The sequence below is a fragment of the Enoplosus armatus genome, chromosome 10 (assembly GCF_043641665.1).
Source record: "Enoplosus armatus isolate fEnoArm2 chromosome 10, fEnoArm2.hap1, whole genome shotgun sequence".
NCBI lineage: Eukaryota > Metazoa > Chordata > Actinopteri > Centrarchiformes > Enoplosidae > Enoplosus > Enoplosus armatus.
In genome coordinates, this window is record NC_092189.1 from 23,106,370 (window position 1) to 23,125,365 (window position 18,996).

The 18,996-nt window shown below is 42.2% G+C and overlaps 1 protein-coding gene across 1 annotated transcript in view; it reads left to right on the plus strand.

Moving 5' to 3' along the window:
* Nucleotides 1–18,996, plus strand: part of fat2 (FAT atypical cadherin 2) — a 91,788-nt gene that overhangs the window by 56,676 nt on the left and 16,116 nt on the right. The window contains exons 17-23 of the mRNA XM_070913111.1: nucleotides 3,539–3,750; nucleotides 5,888–6,025; nucleotides 6,249–6,392; nucleotides 9,493–9,690; nucleotides 11,147–11,747; nucleotides 12,230–12,430; nucleotides 16,258–16,415. Coding sequence (XP_070769212.1) covers nucleotides 3,539–3,750; nucleotides 5,888–6,025; nucleotides 6,249–6,392; nucleotides 9,493–9,690; nucleotides 11,147–11,747; nucleotides 12,230–12,430; nucleotides 16,258–16,415 — 1,652 coding nt within the window. The remainder of the gene's footprint in view (nucleotides 1–3,538; nucleotides 3,751–5,887; nucleotides 6,026–6,248; nucleotides 6,393–9,492; nucleotides 9,691–11,146; nucleotides 11,748–12,229; nucleotides 12,431–16,257; nucleotides 16,416–18,996) is intronic.

Below are 18,996 nucleotides of genomic sequence, written 5' to 3' on the forward strand. Positions count from 1 at the left end.
TGCTTTGGATCAGAGCGTCATGAATGAGCCTCAGATCTGATTAGAGATGTAGAAACCATCGATTCTGTTCTCATCAGCCACCATCAACATTCCCCGGAGCAAGGCACTCGGTCCCCGGTTAGCGCCTACATGTGTTGAAATGGGCAGTAGAGCTCCTCTGTGATGAAGAGTATAGACTGCGTACACAAGAGTATGAATGCGACGGAGGGCATTGATGGAAAGGAAAAACTGGAGCTCGGCCAACTTTCTCCCAGTAGAAAAGACTGCTTGTAAAAAAAACTCCTTGATCTCAGAGAGATCAATGAAGTGAGAGCTGTGCTGTGCGTACAAGGTGCAAATAATGTACTTGTTGAAACCTAGAAGTGTTTTTGTTGGGTCCCATTTAGTTTTATCTTAATAAAGTGTGGTTCAGCAGACCAAGAAAATAGGCTGCGTGTCTCAAACGAACGCACTGCTGGATACGACGAGCTGCAGCCAACAGATACACTCAGGCTTTGTGAGCTTTAATGAAGCTCACTAACAGAGGTATCCTGCCTCCTCAGACATGTTCAGTGTAATAAACAGAATAAAAAGTTAGAACAATTTATCTCCTGTCTCCAAACAGCAACTATATAAGCTGACGGTGGCTCATCAGAACACAAATTACATGTTTAGATTTGGTTTGTGAGCGAGATGTGGTTTGGAGTTTACGAGTGAGTCATGTTTTTACAGCTGAGAGAAGAAGACAGGCAACAAGACTGAGATGGTGAAACCCACAAATATTCATAAAGATATAGAATATTATCAGACTTATCCTTTAAAAGCACCTCAGTAGAAGCTGCTGAAAGAGAACGTTTGACATTTACTCTTCCGTCCAAATGTTTCTAACAGATCCTGCTGGGATTTAAACCGACAGCCTTCTGTCTTTGATCATCACATTTGTCATTAAATCAGCCTGTTAAACATGATGTATCGCCTGTTGGACCATGCAGTAGGGTAGGCCGGTATGTTAAAATGTTAAAATTCAAACTCGACAGAAACAAACTAAAACTCACCGAAACCGTCTTCCCACTGTTCCAACAATCACCAACTCTGTTTTGGTCTAAATAAATCCATAATCCACCGAGTTAGAAGTGAAAATATTCTGTCTGTAACGTGACACACTGTGTTCCCCTGCTGCCTCTCTCTGGGTTAGCTCGCTCAACCTAGCCAATATATTCGTCCAATAATCAACCTAAAACTTTCAACACAAACCTGATATCTTTTTTTATCTGACATTTTTTTTAAGAACAAAACCGAATGTTTATAGCAACGCTTAAACACATTTTTATATTATTTTTCGATCAATCTGCTGATTATTCTCTCGATTAATCATTCGTCTACGTAAATAGTAAACAAAGAAATGCCACAATCACAATGTCTTAAAGCTCAAGGTGACGTCAGGGACAAACAAAGAAAAAACAAAGAAAGGCATCAAATTCTCGACGACTGAGTAACTGTAAAATTGACTTAAACATTTCATCAATCATCAAAATAGTTGCCAGTTATTTATTTAACCTGAAATTTCTCTAATCTAATCAGCTCTGGTAACAAATTGGTCCATTCTTCCCCAATGTGTTCTTACAAATAACACTGCAAAATCCAGCTGAGAGGCAGGTCATTCATATCCACTCGAAACAACAAGACACGCTCAATAACAAGGCTCTGTTGATGGAGTGACCGGAGGAGGGGGGAGCAGGAGGTGAACAGGTCTGTCTGTTAAAGTGGAGTTCAAACCATCTGAATCCAAAGGAGTGACTCGATAACAAAAAGTGGACATGACACAGTATACCCCTTTAAGGACTCTGACGCCTCTTTTATCGCCGCCATAAATTGAGGTTAAACTTCACATGTGGATGACAGATAACACACGACAACAGCAGGCAGCTGTGGAGAGATTTATAGTTCCTGAAAGGTTAAACTCACAGCTTCACTGAGCTGCCAAAGTGAGAGTTGACTAGATGTGTCACATGATACCCACACACACACACACACACACACACACACACACACACACACACACACACACACACACACACAGTATGTGAAATTATCCTCCACAGACCCTTTCTTGTACCATAAAATCATCCATTTTAAACAGTATAATCTGTCTGTCACTCTGCATAATATACATTCTGCATTTCAATGGACTCACAGCATGTTACATAGGGAGGAGGTGAAAACAGTTCAGATGTGCTGTGAGGATGGAGATGTAAGGAATAAGGTCTGAATAAGAATTACGGTCATTGTGAGTTTGAGCTAAAACCTTCTGGTTCTATACATTATTCATTTTTTTCTTTTTCTGCGCCTCAGTTGGTCGTTGTTTTAGCCTCAGACTATCAGTCTCAGCTGTACGTGAGAGTCCTGCTAACGTAGCATTAGCACATTATCCATTTGAATACTGTACACTCGTAACGCTCTGGCAATCTCAATGTCACACTGCCCTGCTAAACATTAGCATGTTACGTTATTAGCATGAGCATGCCAAATGGTAGCGTGTTAACATGGTAGCTCCTGATATGTTCACATCCCAAAGTTAGCATGCTAACTAGTGCTAAATGGATAAGTCTGTTAATTGATTAGTCATTTAAGGCTTTAGCATGAGCGCAAACTACAGCCGAGACTGAAGGAAGTTGAGCGATTCTGCGCCGGCAATAGCAATGGCTGGAGGCAGTATGTTTGCGGGTTGTCCGTGTGTTCGTCCCTGGAATCATACATATGCATCATCAATATTGTGATAACTTACATGACGTTGACTGATTGGCGGAGGCGAACAACCACAGCGTGGTAATTTCAGTTTACCCATGCAGCTTTTTTCCCCTTGTGTATAATTAAAAGGCATTAACTGTTTTCTTCCTTTAATAAGTAATTGAAACTATATGAGGCTCCTCTATGTGACAGAAGTATTTAAACCCAAGACGGCATATGGCTTCACCGTGACTCTAGATGTGCTGTGCGTCATCTGATCCGTATTTCTACACACTTCAGAGATATATTTGGTCATTTTTAGCTCTTGACAAGAATTTAAAACAAAGTTGTGTGACTTTGAAGAGTGTTCAACCATCCAACACGTATTTGTTAAGACAGACCCAGAGGTGAATCTGACAGGGGTGAGAACAAAGTCAAGACCTTGCACATGTTTTATTAATCCCACAGTGCTTTGCTCAGACAGTGAGGTGAACTGGGCAGCTGCGTACAGTTAGTGAACTTTGTACTTGTTGTATATCAGAGGTAACTGTTTAAAAGTTAAGGAATTCACAGCGCACTTGTGTTCAGCAACCTGGTCAATCTGTGATGTTTTATAATAAACTAAACCAAAAGTACACGAGGTGGAAAAGATCTGACGTTCAGTCCAGTGAGTCTGTCTTTCTCTGATTCTCACTCCTCATTCTTGTGCGGAATCGATTTTCCATTTATTTTTTATTTTTGTGCAAACAAAATGATACTGCATCTTCTCACACACACACACACACACGCAATAATAAATAATTGTTTACCCCCCCCCCCTTTGGTCTCGCAGGCCTTCTGACCCTCATCGCACCGCTGGACTTTGAAGTTTCCCGGGAGCACTACCTGTCTGTGGAGGGAAGCCGCGGCAAGTCGTCCCTCAGCGACATCACCACGGTCATCATCAACGTGACCGACATGAACGACAACACGCCAGTGTTCGGACGAGGCGACTACAGCGCAGAGATATCAGAGGATCTGACGCCTGGAAGCCTGGTAATGAAGGTAAGAGCTAACAGGCGTAGTTACTTCAGAGGTTTGTCAATACACCTGAAAGCCGACATTTAAACATTCTTACCTCAAGTGGAGGCTGCACTGCTCTTTACACCCACCTGAAGCAGCCCAGAGACTGAGCAGGTGAAACGACAGGTGAAGGTTACATTAAATGAATTACCTCGCGATGAATGTTACACACACACACAGAATATGGGGCACATTCATACATCACAGACACAAAACATCAGTAATCTTTAATTGAATCACTGAACTGAATTGAACTTCAAATGAAATATGTTTACAAGGTTCAATTTAACTGAAGGACATTTCTCCGTTATCTGTAGCTTCAGAACACAATATAACACACAACACGCATCAGCACACACAAATCAAAGGGGTAACATACCAATATTTGTTGGTCAGGCAAGCACATGTACTTGGATTATCTCATTTCTCACACACACACACACACACACACACACACAGGAGAGTAATATGACAGCGTCCGTCAGCTGACAGCTTGCTGATGATTAACGTAATGAAGAAAAAAAAAAAAGAGTACACACAAACAAGTTTAGGACAAACAGAGAATTTGACTTGTGAAAAAATCCCATATATTTATAATTCCATACACACAACAACAACATGGCAGTATGAGATGATCTGGCAGCCTGTCAATGACGCTCATGTGTATAAAAAAAAACAAAAAAACACACACACATACACACACAGTTATCCGACAACATGTCAGCCGTCATCTGTCAGGCCGGCAGCGGAGATAACACAGCAATAACACACCTCAGTGGCTCGCTGATGGCTGGACCACGGCTGGATGATGAGTCTGTAATCATATGGTTTCAGATTTGACATTTTTCTTCTCCCGGCCTCTGTTCTCATCTCTGTCTTCACCATTTAACTGCAACGCGTCGCTGTTAGAAATGTTTTAACTGTTTTCACATAATTGGGGGAGAGGGTCCTCTGTCAGCGGAAAATTATATGATTAATCGTTACAATGAGCTAAAACTGTGGAAATAAAGAGGAAGACGAGCACAGGATGAGCTCAGAACATGGGTTTAATGCTAGACATCTCCATCTTGATGAGTCATCTTATTGACACCAAAAGTCTTTTGTTTCAGTTGTTTCATGAATTCTCCAGAAATTAGTAGACAGAAGGTAGAATGACAGTTTATTCAAAACAATGTGAATCTGACCACTCTAGAAGATTTTTTCTCTTGTTTTAAGAAAAAGTAAAATACTGTTTGATTACATATAGACTTCTATGTTGTGACAAACAGAAATAAGACTATAACAACCTGAAACCAAGACCAAGACCTGTTATTGTTGTCAAGTTAAAGAGGCTAAAAGGCTAATAACAAGCTAATAAACAAAGTTAAAAACAAAGGAAAAACAAGTCAATGTTGGTTAAAATCAAGGCTAAAACTAGCTAACTTAGTTGTCAAGTCAAAGTCATCACGGTAAAGCTGAGGCTAAAATATTGTTGTGCTCTTAAGGTTAAACTGAAGCTATAACAAGCTAACATTGTTATCAGGTTAAACCTTGTTTCAATGTTAAATAAAGCCTGCAGTCCAGATAAAAACCAAGCTAAATCATGCTAATTTTGTTAAGTTAAAACCAAGGCTAAAACAAGCTAATGTAGCTGTCAAGTGTGAGCTGAAGCTAAAACAAGCAGGCTATAAGCTAATACATTTGGTTTCCAGCCGTTGAGGCTAACGTTAGCTAGCATACTACTGTTGACAGTAAAAACAAAAAAACTAAAACCTCTCACCTTTTCTCACTGCAAAGCAACTACAGCAGGTTGTTGCACCACGTCAGTCTCCATTTTGTTTACGTCTGCTTCCCCGTGAGATCACGTGAGATTAGGTGAGGTGGTGCATTGCCGGCCTAATCTAGTTAATGTCCTTCAACCCATGTCTTACCGGCGTCAGAGTCTGCAGCTAACCATGACCTCTGACCTTGTGATCGTTGCATTGTTGTTGCTCTGATTACATTCTTTGGGTGTCGTCAGTGTAGCATGGGGACCTCTTGTCTGACTCCTGCCTGACCTTTGACAGAAGAGGCAAGACAAAGGAGAATTTCTTTGCATGGGATGAAGTATTATTCCTCCCCTCCCTTTCTTTTCCTGCAGGTAACAGCAACCGATCAGGATGGTCCAATCAACAGTCTGCTGCGTTACTCCATAGTGAGCGGAGACCCTCTGCAGCAGTTTTCTATTCACTCTCGTAGTGGAGAAATCACGGTCCGCACTGCGCTGGACAGAGAAGAGGTCAGTGTGTTTCTGTGTGTCAAATAAATAAAATTAAACAAGGAAAAAGGACGTATAAAGATTCATTAAAGATTAATTTCTTCTCAAACACAAGAAATAATGGATGACTGATTAATTTGTAGAAAAGTACAACAACAACCGAATGAAAAGGAAAATAGTTATATAAATAAATGGTTAAGTAAAAGACACAAAATACTGAACTTCACCTCTATCTCCTCTCCAGACCCCTCATTACTCTCTGACGGTGCAGGCAGCAGATGAAGGTGACCCTCCTCTGTCCTCGGCCATCGTCATCACCATCAGTGTCACCGATGTCAACGACAACCCTCCCGTCTTCTCGCAGGTCAACCACAGTCTGCTGCTGCAGGTACGGCAACCAGAACACCTCACCAACAGATCAGGTCTGTCGACGTGAGCACCCGCTGATCCAGCAGTGTATGATGAGCTTCAACACGCCCTCACTTTTTTACAGGATGGATGTGTTGACTTTGATTTATAATATCTAAATGTGAATCTTTTCCCTCTGTTTTCCTCTCAGAACGCTTCATTGACACGTTCAAATTGTAATCTTTCATCCCATTTGAGTTTGCAAACCTTCAAGTGGAGAGCTTAGAAGAAATCCTTCAAATGCGTGTCTTCCAATAATTAGGAGTATGCTTTTTTGCCTTTAACCCTGTTTCATTCATTTATTTGACCCCTGCGGGGCACCATAGGCAATTCTGAGAGATTCTTCTCATGTGTTCTGGTCTTGGTTTTGTGTTCAGAAACCAACCACGTTCGCAGCCTGGAGCAGTAAAAAACATGTTGGCACCACGCTGCCTGCAGTAGAAGAAAACACTGACCTCACACAAACCACTGCATCAACAAAAAGTCTACAAGCAATGTACTAAAAAAAAAGCCAGAAAGCTCCGGAAAAGAATCGCCTGCTCATCAGCTCCCACAAATAACCTCAGGTGTCCTGAGGGGGGGGGGGGGGTTGCATCAGTCGCATTCATGTGTGAAATTTGACAACTCAATGGAAAAATATGGACAGCAGAACATGCAACTCCTCATGAAAAGCCAGTTTAGTTCATCTGTTCACGACAGTATCCTGAAAAAGCCTGTAAGTTTTAAGGTATTCCACAAAAACAGCCATCAGTAGAGCCAAATATTCCTCGAGCAAGGCTGTAAACGTGTCCCGGCTCTGCTCCTGACGGCCTAACAAGGTGATAATGAGGACAGATGAACTAATGACTGAAGATAATTAAAGAGAAACCACCAAAGATCAGTCTTTTTCTATCAATCTAACTATCTTTGGGTATCATTAGAACTCCCTCTTTCTCCTTCTCCAACACACTCCAGTGAGACTCTGCTGACCTGTAAGTGCTGCTCCATCATCACTGCGGCGCCCAGACCTCATTAAAACAGTGCTGAGAGTTCAAGAGGGAAACTCCTCAGAGGCAAAACCAGAGCAGGGTTTCTGAACTTTGTGGGGATCAAAGAGGCAGGAAGATCAGCTGTCAAGATTTGTTGGTGTGTGTGTTGGGGTGTATGTGTGTGTGTGTGTGTGTGTGTGTGTGGACATCAGTGTCACCCTCTCACCTAACACCTCTAATGACAGGGCCAAGTCTTCTGGTGTGGAAAAACTTTTAACAGGCAATTTACCACCACTTCTGCGTGTGTGAAAGCTTGTATCGCTGGATCTTCAGTGCGACATAGTTTCCCGCATGCCTGCGAGTACACATGTGTGTGTTCACATCTATATGTGTGTGTGTTCATGCCTCCGGCAGGACCGTCGCAGCGTTGTTTCGGCGATGCTGGCTGCTGCTCGCTGACAGTTAAGAGTTCCCTCTGCCAGCTCTCCATCACTCTACCTGCTGCAGCTCTGCCAGCTCAGAAACTCCCATCCAGTCACAGAGTAGCTGGCTCACAAGCCAAAACGTCTGCGCCGCGTGGTGATGAATCCAAACTCTGTGATATCGTCCCATCTGCTGATGTCTCCGCAGCCAGCTCGACCTGATGAAGAAACTCTGATTGCATTAAGCAGATGGATGTTTCTCAAACTGGGGAAAGAGTTATGCTTTTCAGGCAGGTGTTGCAGGTCAGCGTCCTCTCTCCTGTAGCCATTAAATGCCTTTGTTTGACTGTTTGTCACTGCTGGACACCCACTTTAACGACTGGCACATCTGCTGCAGTGAAGTGTCTGCGTCGTATTGGGCTGCAGTTGAAAGTGAGTATTTCACTAAAAGCAGCAGATGGACAGGTAATGCGGTATCTTCCTCAAAGGATGCCGAAGCGCTACGACACAGCCATAAATCACGTTGCATCTGTGTTGATTTGCTGCACATCCTGGAAATGTTGACCGCAGCTCGTCTTCACTCCAGCATGCTAAACACTGACACATGAATAATCCATGTGAACGAGTTTCACTCCCCAAACTGAGTGGGATGTAACTCCTCAGAAGTGATCTGTTCAACACTGCGTCTGTCAAATGTTTCTGTTGAGGAAGGAGACTTAGAAAGCGATGGTTTTAGATTTTGTATTTCGTAAGTATTAATTTGGGGATTTGCGGGTCAAAAGACACGTCAAGATGTGCAGATTAAAACTGGTTACATTTAACATGTAGTTAACCACTGGTTCATATTGATTTATAGCAATTTAAAGCTACAGTGTGTAGAATTTCCACTTAATTTCACATTAAAAGATGAAGAAAAAACAAACTGGGAACTCTGGTGTCGTGGAGATACTGCGGTGAAGGGAAGAGAAGCAGGCAGATGGATTCCCTTACAGCATTAATGCCTTGCTCAAACCACTGACCTGCACAAGGAATCCAACTCCAAAGTTTGACTTCCTGTTCATTCCTCACGCTCCGATGAAGCCATTCTTTGGATTGTGTTTTGTGATGCTGCCCTAATTGAAATTTGAAAGATCACACTGGAGGTGTCGCACGTATCAGCCCATTAACTCCAAATTGTGTGTATTTCATTCACGTTTTTAGATTGATAACCCACCTTCTAGGGACCCACTGGTTTCTATTCATTTCAGTACGCAATGAAAATCAACACAGAGCCCTCTGAGAGGGCTTTGTATGGGTAATCCATCATGGTGAACGATCTAACGACTTTATTTCCTCGGCGGTCCAGTACTTTTTATACAGTGAGCCACTATAAAGTATCGTATTGATGAGCTACGTTGTTGGAAAGTCAAATCCAAAAGATAAAAGAACAACTCCAGCAGAACTCTTAAATGTCTTGAATGCAACAAAAGTGAGGCCTTTGAAAACAGATGCAACCGCATTATGACGTAGTTCTAATGAAACTTTGAAAAAGTGGAAAAGATATAGTTTATTAGGTGCTCTTAGCTAAAACTAATGTTTACTTACTAGTTTCAACTATCATGACAGTGGGATGTATCGCAGGGCTGTTGCATTTCACTGGAAATAAAATAAGAATAATAGAAATAAAATGAATGAACCTCGTCTCCCGTAGGAGGGCGAGTCACTCGGCAGCACCATCCTCCAGCTCGTGGTGACGGACAAAGACACGCCCAGGAACGGCCCGCCTTTCTCCTTCCACATCGTCAGCGGCAACGAGGACCGCCGTTTCCACGTCGACCAGGGTGGCCTGTTGTCTCTGTCTGCTCCTCTCAGAAAGAAGGCGAAACCCCACCACCAGCTCAAGATACATGTAAGAAAACAGTCTATGATTACAGGGCATGTTCACCTCACCTGTTCTTCACTCTCACTTTCCTTCAAGCGCTGTTTTCACCAAGCGGGGGGGGGGGGGGTCTATGTCAAATCTCACATTTCATCCCTGAGATTCAGGTGAAATGTATGTATGTTTTTTTCAGGAATCTCATGACAATAAAATGAAGATCTCACAAATCGTCACTGACAGAAACTACAGAGTGCTCATTGTGATCCTGGTTCAGTGATGAAATGCTGATGCACTGCAGAGCGTCCCTCGTGGCCTCTGTTGCTGCGTTGCTGTCAGGAGAGGAAGCGGTAACAGAGTCATTTTCATTGTCTGCTGAGGTTCAGGTTCAGTGATACAGTTGACGTCACGCACTCAGGAGTCCTTTAGGTTCGCCAACGAAACCTAAAAGTTAAAGGTTTGACTTCCGATTGCCGACCGTTAGCTCACGGCTTCTGCATATATCCATCATAGTTGTATAGACAGGTATGTGTTGTCCTTCAGGGAGCGTGAAAATCAAGTCGCATTATTAAGAAAGTCCACCGCTGTAGATTTAATTTAACATTCAAAGTTGTTGAGTACTAATAGTATGAAAAATGACAGTTCAACTAGAATCTTTCCACTAGAAATAAAAGGTTATTATGAGGTTACAGCTTTCAAGGCTGTTTCACGTTTATGAGCTGAAAGCATTTTTAAGTGCAGCTGAATATGCATATTAGTATTTTGTTGGCTGGTGCAAATGTTTGGGTTTAAACTGCTGATAGATGATATTTTGAACCAAATCACTGCTTTTTTTTTTTTTTTTTTACCATTTCCATGCTTTTAGCCAGCCTCTGGTCAGTGTAAGAAAATCCACATACACAGCATTTAGAGTATCATGGGACACAAACTGTTCATTAAGCATAGAAATAATTCACAACTCGCATTCAATTCAGTTAAAAACAAACTCCATCATGTTCTGTCTCTTCGTTCTCAACACAGGCTGCATGTCTGTGAGTTGTGAGGTCATCAATCAGTCATTTTCCTTTTCCTGTTTCTACAAAACGCCACAGATTGCAGAAAAGCCGGCATAATCTTCATGTAGCAGAATTTAGTTTTGTCTTATTTCCTGTTCCACTAATCATCTCATGACCCCTTACAAGACATTTTGGGAAATTATGAAAATGAATTATATGAATACGAAGCTGGAGCCACCAGCCGGTGAACGTATCTTTGCACAAAGACTGGAAACAGGGGAAACCGCTAACATGGCTGAGGGTGGTTTTTGGGGGGGTTGTGTTCTGGACTGTTTCGTAGCAGAGACCAGTGTCTTCCTCAAGGTGGATTTTGTTACCTTGCGACAGAGCCGGGATCTCTGTTTCCAGTCTAGTACACAATCAAGTTTGATTTTAATGAAAGGGCAAATATGACATCAGTCTAATCTTTGTGTTATTAACTGCTATCCAATCAGGTGACAGACAGCGGCCACCCTCCCCTCTCCTCCATCTGTGTGGTCAACATCAATGTCACAGAGCAGAGCAAGTATCCTCCCTCTGTGGTTCCTATGGAGGTCTACATCACTACCTCCGGCGGACTGTTTGCCAACCGGGTCATCGGCAGGCTCCACGCCTCAGACCAGGACCTGCAGGACGTCCTGACCTACAAGCTGGTATCAGAAAACCCCAACGAGGGGAGGTTCTCCGTCGACCTGGCTGATGGCAAAATCTGGGCAGATGAAAACCTGGAGGAGGGCTCGTACTCCCTCAACGTCAGCGTGACTGATGGGAAGTTCAGCGTCTGGACTGGGGTCAGAGTTCACGTGTGGGCGGCCGACCAGAGGACCCTGGACTCCGGCTTGACGCTGCAGCTGGTCGGGTTGACACCGGAGGAGTTTCTGGGCGACCACTGGAGGGGCCTCCAGCGCAGCCTGGGACAAGCTCTAGGTTTGCCCAGACAAGAGCTTCACCTGGCCAGCCTGCAGCAGCGACCTGACGCCCGGGTCCTGGAGGCTCTGCTGATCTGGAGGCCTCAGAGTGGACTCGCTCAGTCTCTGCCAACCAACAGGCTCGCAGGTGATCAATCAAGATACATATTGAGACATTTAAACTGGCTGTCACAGTGAGGGTCCACCCATAACATAAAATACCTAGTTGATTCTGGGATTAATGTTTAAGCGCAACTCGATATGGAGGAAATATGATGTGTGATTGATTTAAATAAAAAAGGTAATTAATAAATAAATAGATGAATAAATAAATCTAGATTCATACTCATCTTCTTGGATTTGGTAATTACATGAAGTAAAGTTCCAGTTTAAAGCTATGACCTTGCAGTTACCTCAGTAATTAGCTTTTAATAGAAAAATAATTGCAATTCATTCCAAAGATATCAACTAGGCTGAAATATAGAGCCGTGGATATCAGGCACATGTCTTCAATAGAGAGAGGCTCTCTATTGGCAGCCATTCATCTGGACACAAAGTGAGTCAGATAATCCCTGTGAGATGAAGAGTCTCTTTGAATGTGAAGTCTCAAAGTTGAACTCTTTGATGTAGGTATCATATCGGACATCGAGGACTCTCTGGGCCTCCGTATCCTCAGGGTGAGCCACAACGGGTGTTTGGGTACCGGCTGTCCACCGCGAGGCTGCAGGAACGCCGTCCGACTGACAGGAGACAGACTGAGCCATTTCACCACCGCCAGAGCCGGTTACATCACCCCGCAACACACCTGGGAGAGCGTCTGCCCCTGCAACGGTACGCCTGTCTGTCTGTCTGTCTGTCTGTCTGTCTGTCTGTCTGTCTGTCTGTCTGTCTGTCTGTCTGTGTGTACATGTGCTGTGGAGAGGCCTTAATGAGTGAGTGTGGGTATTGATGTGAGTGTGTGTGAACCAGGGAAGGAAGCGGTGGCCTTTTATCATCACCGTCCTCAGCTCTGAAGAGCAGGACGAGTCTGCAGCCTCAGACTCTTCCAGCTGCTCTGACAATTGATCCACTTCAAAACTGCAGCGCTGAATAAGAAAACGAGTCGTACGTGAGCTCCATCAGAGCGAACTCTCTCAACTTTCTTAAGATCCACACAGCAGAGAGTGCTCGCTGTCCTCGACTGACATCTCATCCAACTGTGGATGTTTCTGTACAACAAGAAAAAAAAAACCCAACACATTTTCATGTTCTTTATTTATTTTTTATTTCCACATAAAAGAAGATGTTTAGTAAATTTAAAGCAGATGCAGGAGAGGATACCCGCTGAAAGGCATTAATCATTAATCACTGATTTTAAAAAAGGATATCAAAGCAAGTAGGGGACAAAATATGAAAAGAAACGATTCATGTTGTACAAAAATACTTGAGAAGTAACCATAAAATCCACATAATAATTTCCTTTGTGCGTTGTGGACAATAATGTCAATCAACATCGTGTCTTAGCCCGACATAGTTTACTATCGTCTAGTGTTTTCAGTCGAAGCAAGCTGCTTTTGGGGAGTTTTGGTAACCTTTCATCCCGTCAGGGTCACACTGAGACGTCAGCTGTGGGGTCGAGGATGAGGAGGGTAAATGCTGTCTCTGCTTTTTGCAGCAGTTAGGAACAGAAGAGGAACAAGCTGAATATTTCCCCTCAGTTCTGCTGGACTTTCCAAGCATAAAGACCTCTTCATCTTCCATCACTTGCTTCAAATTAAATTCTCGCTTTTTTGTAGGAGAGGACAGAGACAAGTCGATATCTGTTGGTGCCTTCTTCTTCTCACCTGTTAAAACACAGTGAACTGAGTAAATGTCATATAAATCATTCAGAGCACGTTCGGCGTGGATGCTGTCCCACAGATAGCTTCTATTACAGCTGACAAAACGTCTACAGCACTGAGCGGCGGCGCCTCCTCACTGATTTCTGTTGGCATTCCTGTGAGGATTAGTGGTGTGAGGACAGAATAAGAGTCAGCTAGGGGCTCTCCAGGATATACACTCATTATCAGCTTGTTTAGAGTCTTCTTCCCTCTGGAACATCTTCTGAATGTGTTATCGCCACCATATTTTGACTATATGGGATACCTCTTTGGTCTTAAGAGACTCTGGGGTCCGGCGATAAGGAGATGTCGTGTGAGGATGGAGAGCAGGCAAAAACATAAGAGATAACAGAAGTGGTGTGACGGTGTTGGACTACAGTTTGTAGTCAATTATTTACCTTTTCTTTTCTTCAAATAATCAAAATCATACAAAATATCAGGATATATTAAATAATATCTGTTTTTAAAAGCACATCGTTTTGGTATCGTGGGAGAATTTTGAGATGTTTTAGTTGCATAAACTGAACCGAGTCATCAAAACCAACCCACAGTGTTAATAGATCAATCAATCGTTCAACAATCAATGGGGTCTAGATTCAGCCTCAGCCTCGGGCTTTTCGTAAAGTATTGTTAACTACCAACTATTTAATTATTCATGAGGTATTAGTGGTAAAACGATTAGTTGAGTCCTCCAACACACATCAGACAGAAAATGTATCACCCACAATTGTGATCATCAATTAAGTAATTTATTACGCAAATGTGCCAAATATTTTCTGGTTCCAGCTTCTCAAACATGAGGATTTGCTTCCTTTCTCTGTTTCATGTCACTGTAATCTGAATATTATTCTGGCACTTTATGGACTGAACTGTTAATTGAAAATAATAATAAACAGAATAATCTGTAACTACAATAACTGTTGCAGTTGCAGCCCATTGTTTTAACTAATTTAAACAAATACACATTATAAAGGTAATTAAGGTCAATGACAATATAAATGAAGAAACTTTGATTATAAAGTTGCACTTTCTGTATTTGTGATTACATTTTAATGTTTATTAATTGCTAGTGAGGTGTTTTTGTAGCTTTTATCCTCTGAAAGATGATTGGCCACTGAAGTGTTTATACAGCAACAGTTTGTTTCAAAGTCGCCGCTGATCAACAACACTCTCATTTCCTTCCCCGTGCAGCCTGTCCGGGTTTCAAACTGGTGACCTTTCAGGCACAAACAAACTTCATCAACCAAACTGGTGTTTCTTTAAATCTTCTTCAGAGAGCAGCGTGGACCACAAGGTCAGAATAAAATGTGCTGGATTCAAATCACACTTCAGAAAAAGTTGTTTTTCTCCACAAAGAGGGGAAAATATTTTTTTCAGCAGCAGACTTTGGGAACGTGTTGTTACTGAACCTCCCCACAGGCATCATTAAAGTTTCATCTAAGAACCACTAAAAGAGCAGAAGAAGTTTTGTCTGTACACTAATGCGCTCCCTTTTGCTCATCATTGATCCATCCATTCATGATTCCACTCATCCTTCCTGCAGTTCTTCCTCCCTTGTTACTGTTCTTGACACCTAAACTTGTGCCAGACCAGGTGCACTTTCTTTGCTCGTGTTTCTTTGGCTTTGGGCATTTTAGTTTGTCAACTTTTGGCAATTTTTCCCGTTAAAAAGATGAAACAAATTTTAGAAAAACATGTTTTTTTTTTCTCCCCTCTCTTTCTTTGCAGATCTGAGATCAAACATTACGTTCAGTTTACAGCGTGTTTCATCTGCAGACTCGGCTGTCACATTTGTTGGAAAGTGAAGGTGTCATTGCCGCCTTGAGGATTGATAAAGATTGGTTGAAGGTTTTTTTCTTTTTTGCGAAGTGTTATGGCCTTGAGTGGGAATGTGAAAAAGGTTTTTGGTTGGAATTATTCTGTAGTAATTTATAAAAGCTCTGTAAAGGAGATCAGATTTGTAAAAGTCTTATTAAAGAGTGTTACACAAAATAAATGAGAGTTTTCACTTAGTTTGTCCAAGATTCTGTATAAAGGCATTCACCCAAGGACTCCATCTTCACTCAGTGAATCTCCTCTACAAAAAATGTTTTCAGTGCCCATCAATTATTATAAAGATGTTTCTTTATATGAAGTTTTCCAAAAATGTAAATACATTATCAAACTTTTAACATTCTGCTCTAAATTAAATGATCATAAATAAAAACAGTTACTTTTCAACTGACTATTTTCATAAACATACCAGAAGTCTGCAGCTTGGTTTCCCACCAAAATGATTCAAATTCAAAATGAATTAGGTATTGAACAATCAACAGGTAAATCATCCAGGTGTAATGTCTGTAAGGCATCTAGCTGAAGCATGTGAATGACTGTGTGCATGAATGTGACCAGGGGATCGATTCAAAATCACTGTTGTTTGAACCAGTTTCACTTTTCTCTTAAAAGCGTTCTACTTTAAAGTTTTGTGTAAATGTACTGAGAGATCAGAATCAGAAATACTTTATTGATCCCCGGGGGGAGCGTTGCTCTGTGCAGTGGAACTGTGGCATCATCTCTTTGCAATTACATGTGTGATCAAATGAAAGATTATATCTGCATCAAGGCCATTTGTGCACTTAGTTTTCTGTGTAAAAATAGTTTGATTAAAATGTACAAATCAGCTCTTAACAGACTACAGGAATAGTGTTACTTTTGGTTTAAGGTAAGACTGATGATCTAATCGAAGTACGACTTCTGCATGATCCGTCACCAGGCTGCTTTGTTTGCTCACTCTTGGTTGTTTTGATGTTTGTGTTTCAGAGACGGCCGTGAGGTTCGATGGTAAATCCTACCTGAAGTACCTTCACAGGATGGATGAGGACAACCAGGACTTCAAACTGTCACTGAGGTTCAAGACTCTCCAGGAGCAGGGCCTCATCGTGTCCACCACCAGCACCAACGACTGGGGATCTCTGCAGGTAATCATCTCTCTGAGGCTGCAGTGAAACGGGAACAGATGACAGGATGTATTGTGAACAGATGTAGTTTGTTTTTGTTTGTTCCAGAAGTTCAGTTATTTCTGGTCTGTCATCCTACAGCTGTTCTTTTGTAGGTAGACTGTAACTAAGTACATTTACTCAAGTACTTAAGTAACTTCTACTTCAACTCCTGACAGATATAGTTACTAGATACTTTGAAGATTGAGATTTTAGCTATTTTAGCTGATGTTTGCTGAAGATAAAACCCAATTACATGCATTAAAACTGTTTTTCTAAAGTGATTTAATACAGTTACATTAAATAATGTAGTCATCTGGATCCCAATGGTGAAAACACTGGAGGATAAGAAGTCAGCAGTGAAGCATAAAACCCCAAATCAGACTGAATTTCCACATTTTAACTCACGGTGTCGCCTCAGTTGTGTCTGTTACTGGCGGTGTGTTTGCGTCAGTATGTGTTGGCTCTCAGCAGCACTGCAGCATTCATTCAAAACTGGTCCAAGGACAGACCAGTAAAGAAGGACATGTAGAGTATGTTAGTGAGAGACACGAGACATGTTGGTTGGAAATGTCACAACAGCTCATTCAATTACGACTAAACAAACAAGAAAATCATTATTTTCATTCATTTGAAGGAAGTTATTTTCGTGTTCTCCTCTGAGCTGGCAGCTCCTTTATTTAGCTCTTGTCGTAGTGCTGCTGTGGAGAGATTAAATCTCCTCCTCATTTCCAGGTGTTGTTAGTGTAATGTTGTTGTTTGACACTAATTTACTATCAAAATGATCAAATCTAAGAGATTGAATCTCCGCGAGTTCTCAGTTGGGAACAACGATGACGAAGCTTTTCAGTCCAAACTGTTTCCAGCTCAGATTCACAGATACTGCTGGATGTTCTACTTCAGCTTTGCTAACTGATATCGACTTAAATGTCAATATTTTATTTGCTACTTTGTGCCGGCAAGTGTCACATTTTTTTTTAAATATTTGATATCTGGTGAGCGTTCATTTTACATTCTGTGTCTAATCTCTGTTTGTCCTTTTCTGTGTTTACTGCAAACACAGATCCCATAATAGCAGAACACTCTGCTGTGTATCTGGGTCAACACTGTCAGCATCACACAGCACCTGTTGACACCCTGAAACATGGCAAATAAAATCATCTTGATTTAAACTTGTTCTATTGTGGCAACACTGACATTTCAGACAACGTGCCCTTCTTCGCCGTGAAATACCAGCTGTGTCCCGGGCCTTTTCATATTCTCTGTGCTGACAAGAAAAGCCAGCGTCAGACAGTTTGTTGTCGAGTTAGTGGTTCTCTCTTGCCAAACCCTGCAGATTATCAAGTTAGAGCATATCAGGAATGCCACTCCTTTATCTCTGTGCGGCTGTTTCATGTGTTTATGTGCGCTAAATGCCTGATTGAATATCAGAGGCGGCGGTAAACTCCCGCCCCGCACACGTTTAAAGTTCCACAGCGGATTAAGAAGCCAGGGATACACGTCTGGTTTATTATTCCCTGCTTCTCCAGCATTATCAGCTCATCAATGACCTTTTTAACTGGAGTTGTGACGACTGCTGGCTCTGAACGCAGCACGTGAGTCACATGTTACCCTTTTCCCTCAAAATGCACGACCGAGGGAACCGGCGAGACCTCTGCAGGAGTCCTACTGAAAAACTCTTCAGGATTTATTGACGCGCTTTTTTTGGAGTAGTTGAGGGAAAAGAAGATTCATCTCTGTGCTACAATACGAGGTCTACTGTACCGTATCACACTGGCACGTTAAAAGAGAATAATGAATTGTTGTATTCTTTGAGAGACATGAATAATTCTCTAAACAGATAACCACAAAAAAAGGCTTGAAATGCAGCGTGATACTTCCCCTTGTGGGCTCTTCTCATTTGCGTGACATCCGTGTGCACTCGGGCAGAATATTAAATCATTTTGATTCTCGGAAAACTTCAAAAGCAGCATTCAGTCTTTTCCAAGGTTCTACCTCCTGGGTTTTGGTTCTCGGCTCGCACATGCAAGAATGGGTCCCTGCTTGATTCACTGTCAGCAGAAATGGCTTCAAAAGGAATTTGTGAACGTGGTCATCTGAGGAGTCCCTCGCCTGTTTTTTTGTGACGACTTCAGAGAAGCTTCCCGGAGATACAAGACGCTATTTGCGCGCTTCATTCCCCTCGGGACATGAGCTGCCGTGCGTCTCGTGGCGTCTTATAAACCATCAAATCTCATCAGTATGATCCTTCTTTTAAAAAAATACGTAGTAGCCAAGTTCAGACCTATTTGCTGCTGTTAATTCTCTTTTATGTCTGCACACATCTTACTCTTAAGTCATCACCTTTGAAATGGAAATTGTAGCCGCTTGAATGAAAAGCCGCTGTGGCAAGCCGAGCAGAAGGAGTAAAGGTGACTTGTCAGAGGAAAACACCGTCCTCGATGCGGAGTGACAGCTCGGACCTGACAGCAGAGCAGTTTGTGAACTCGTGCTCGCTGCTGTAACACAAACTGATTGACTTTCATGTCATTTCAGGCTTTTATCCACTTCATAGAGGAAGGAG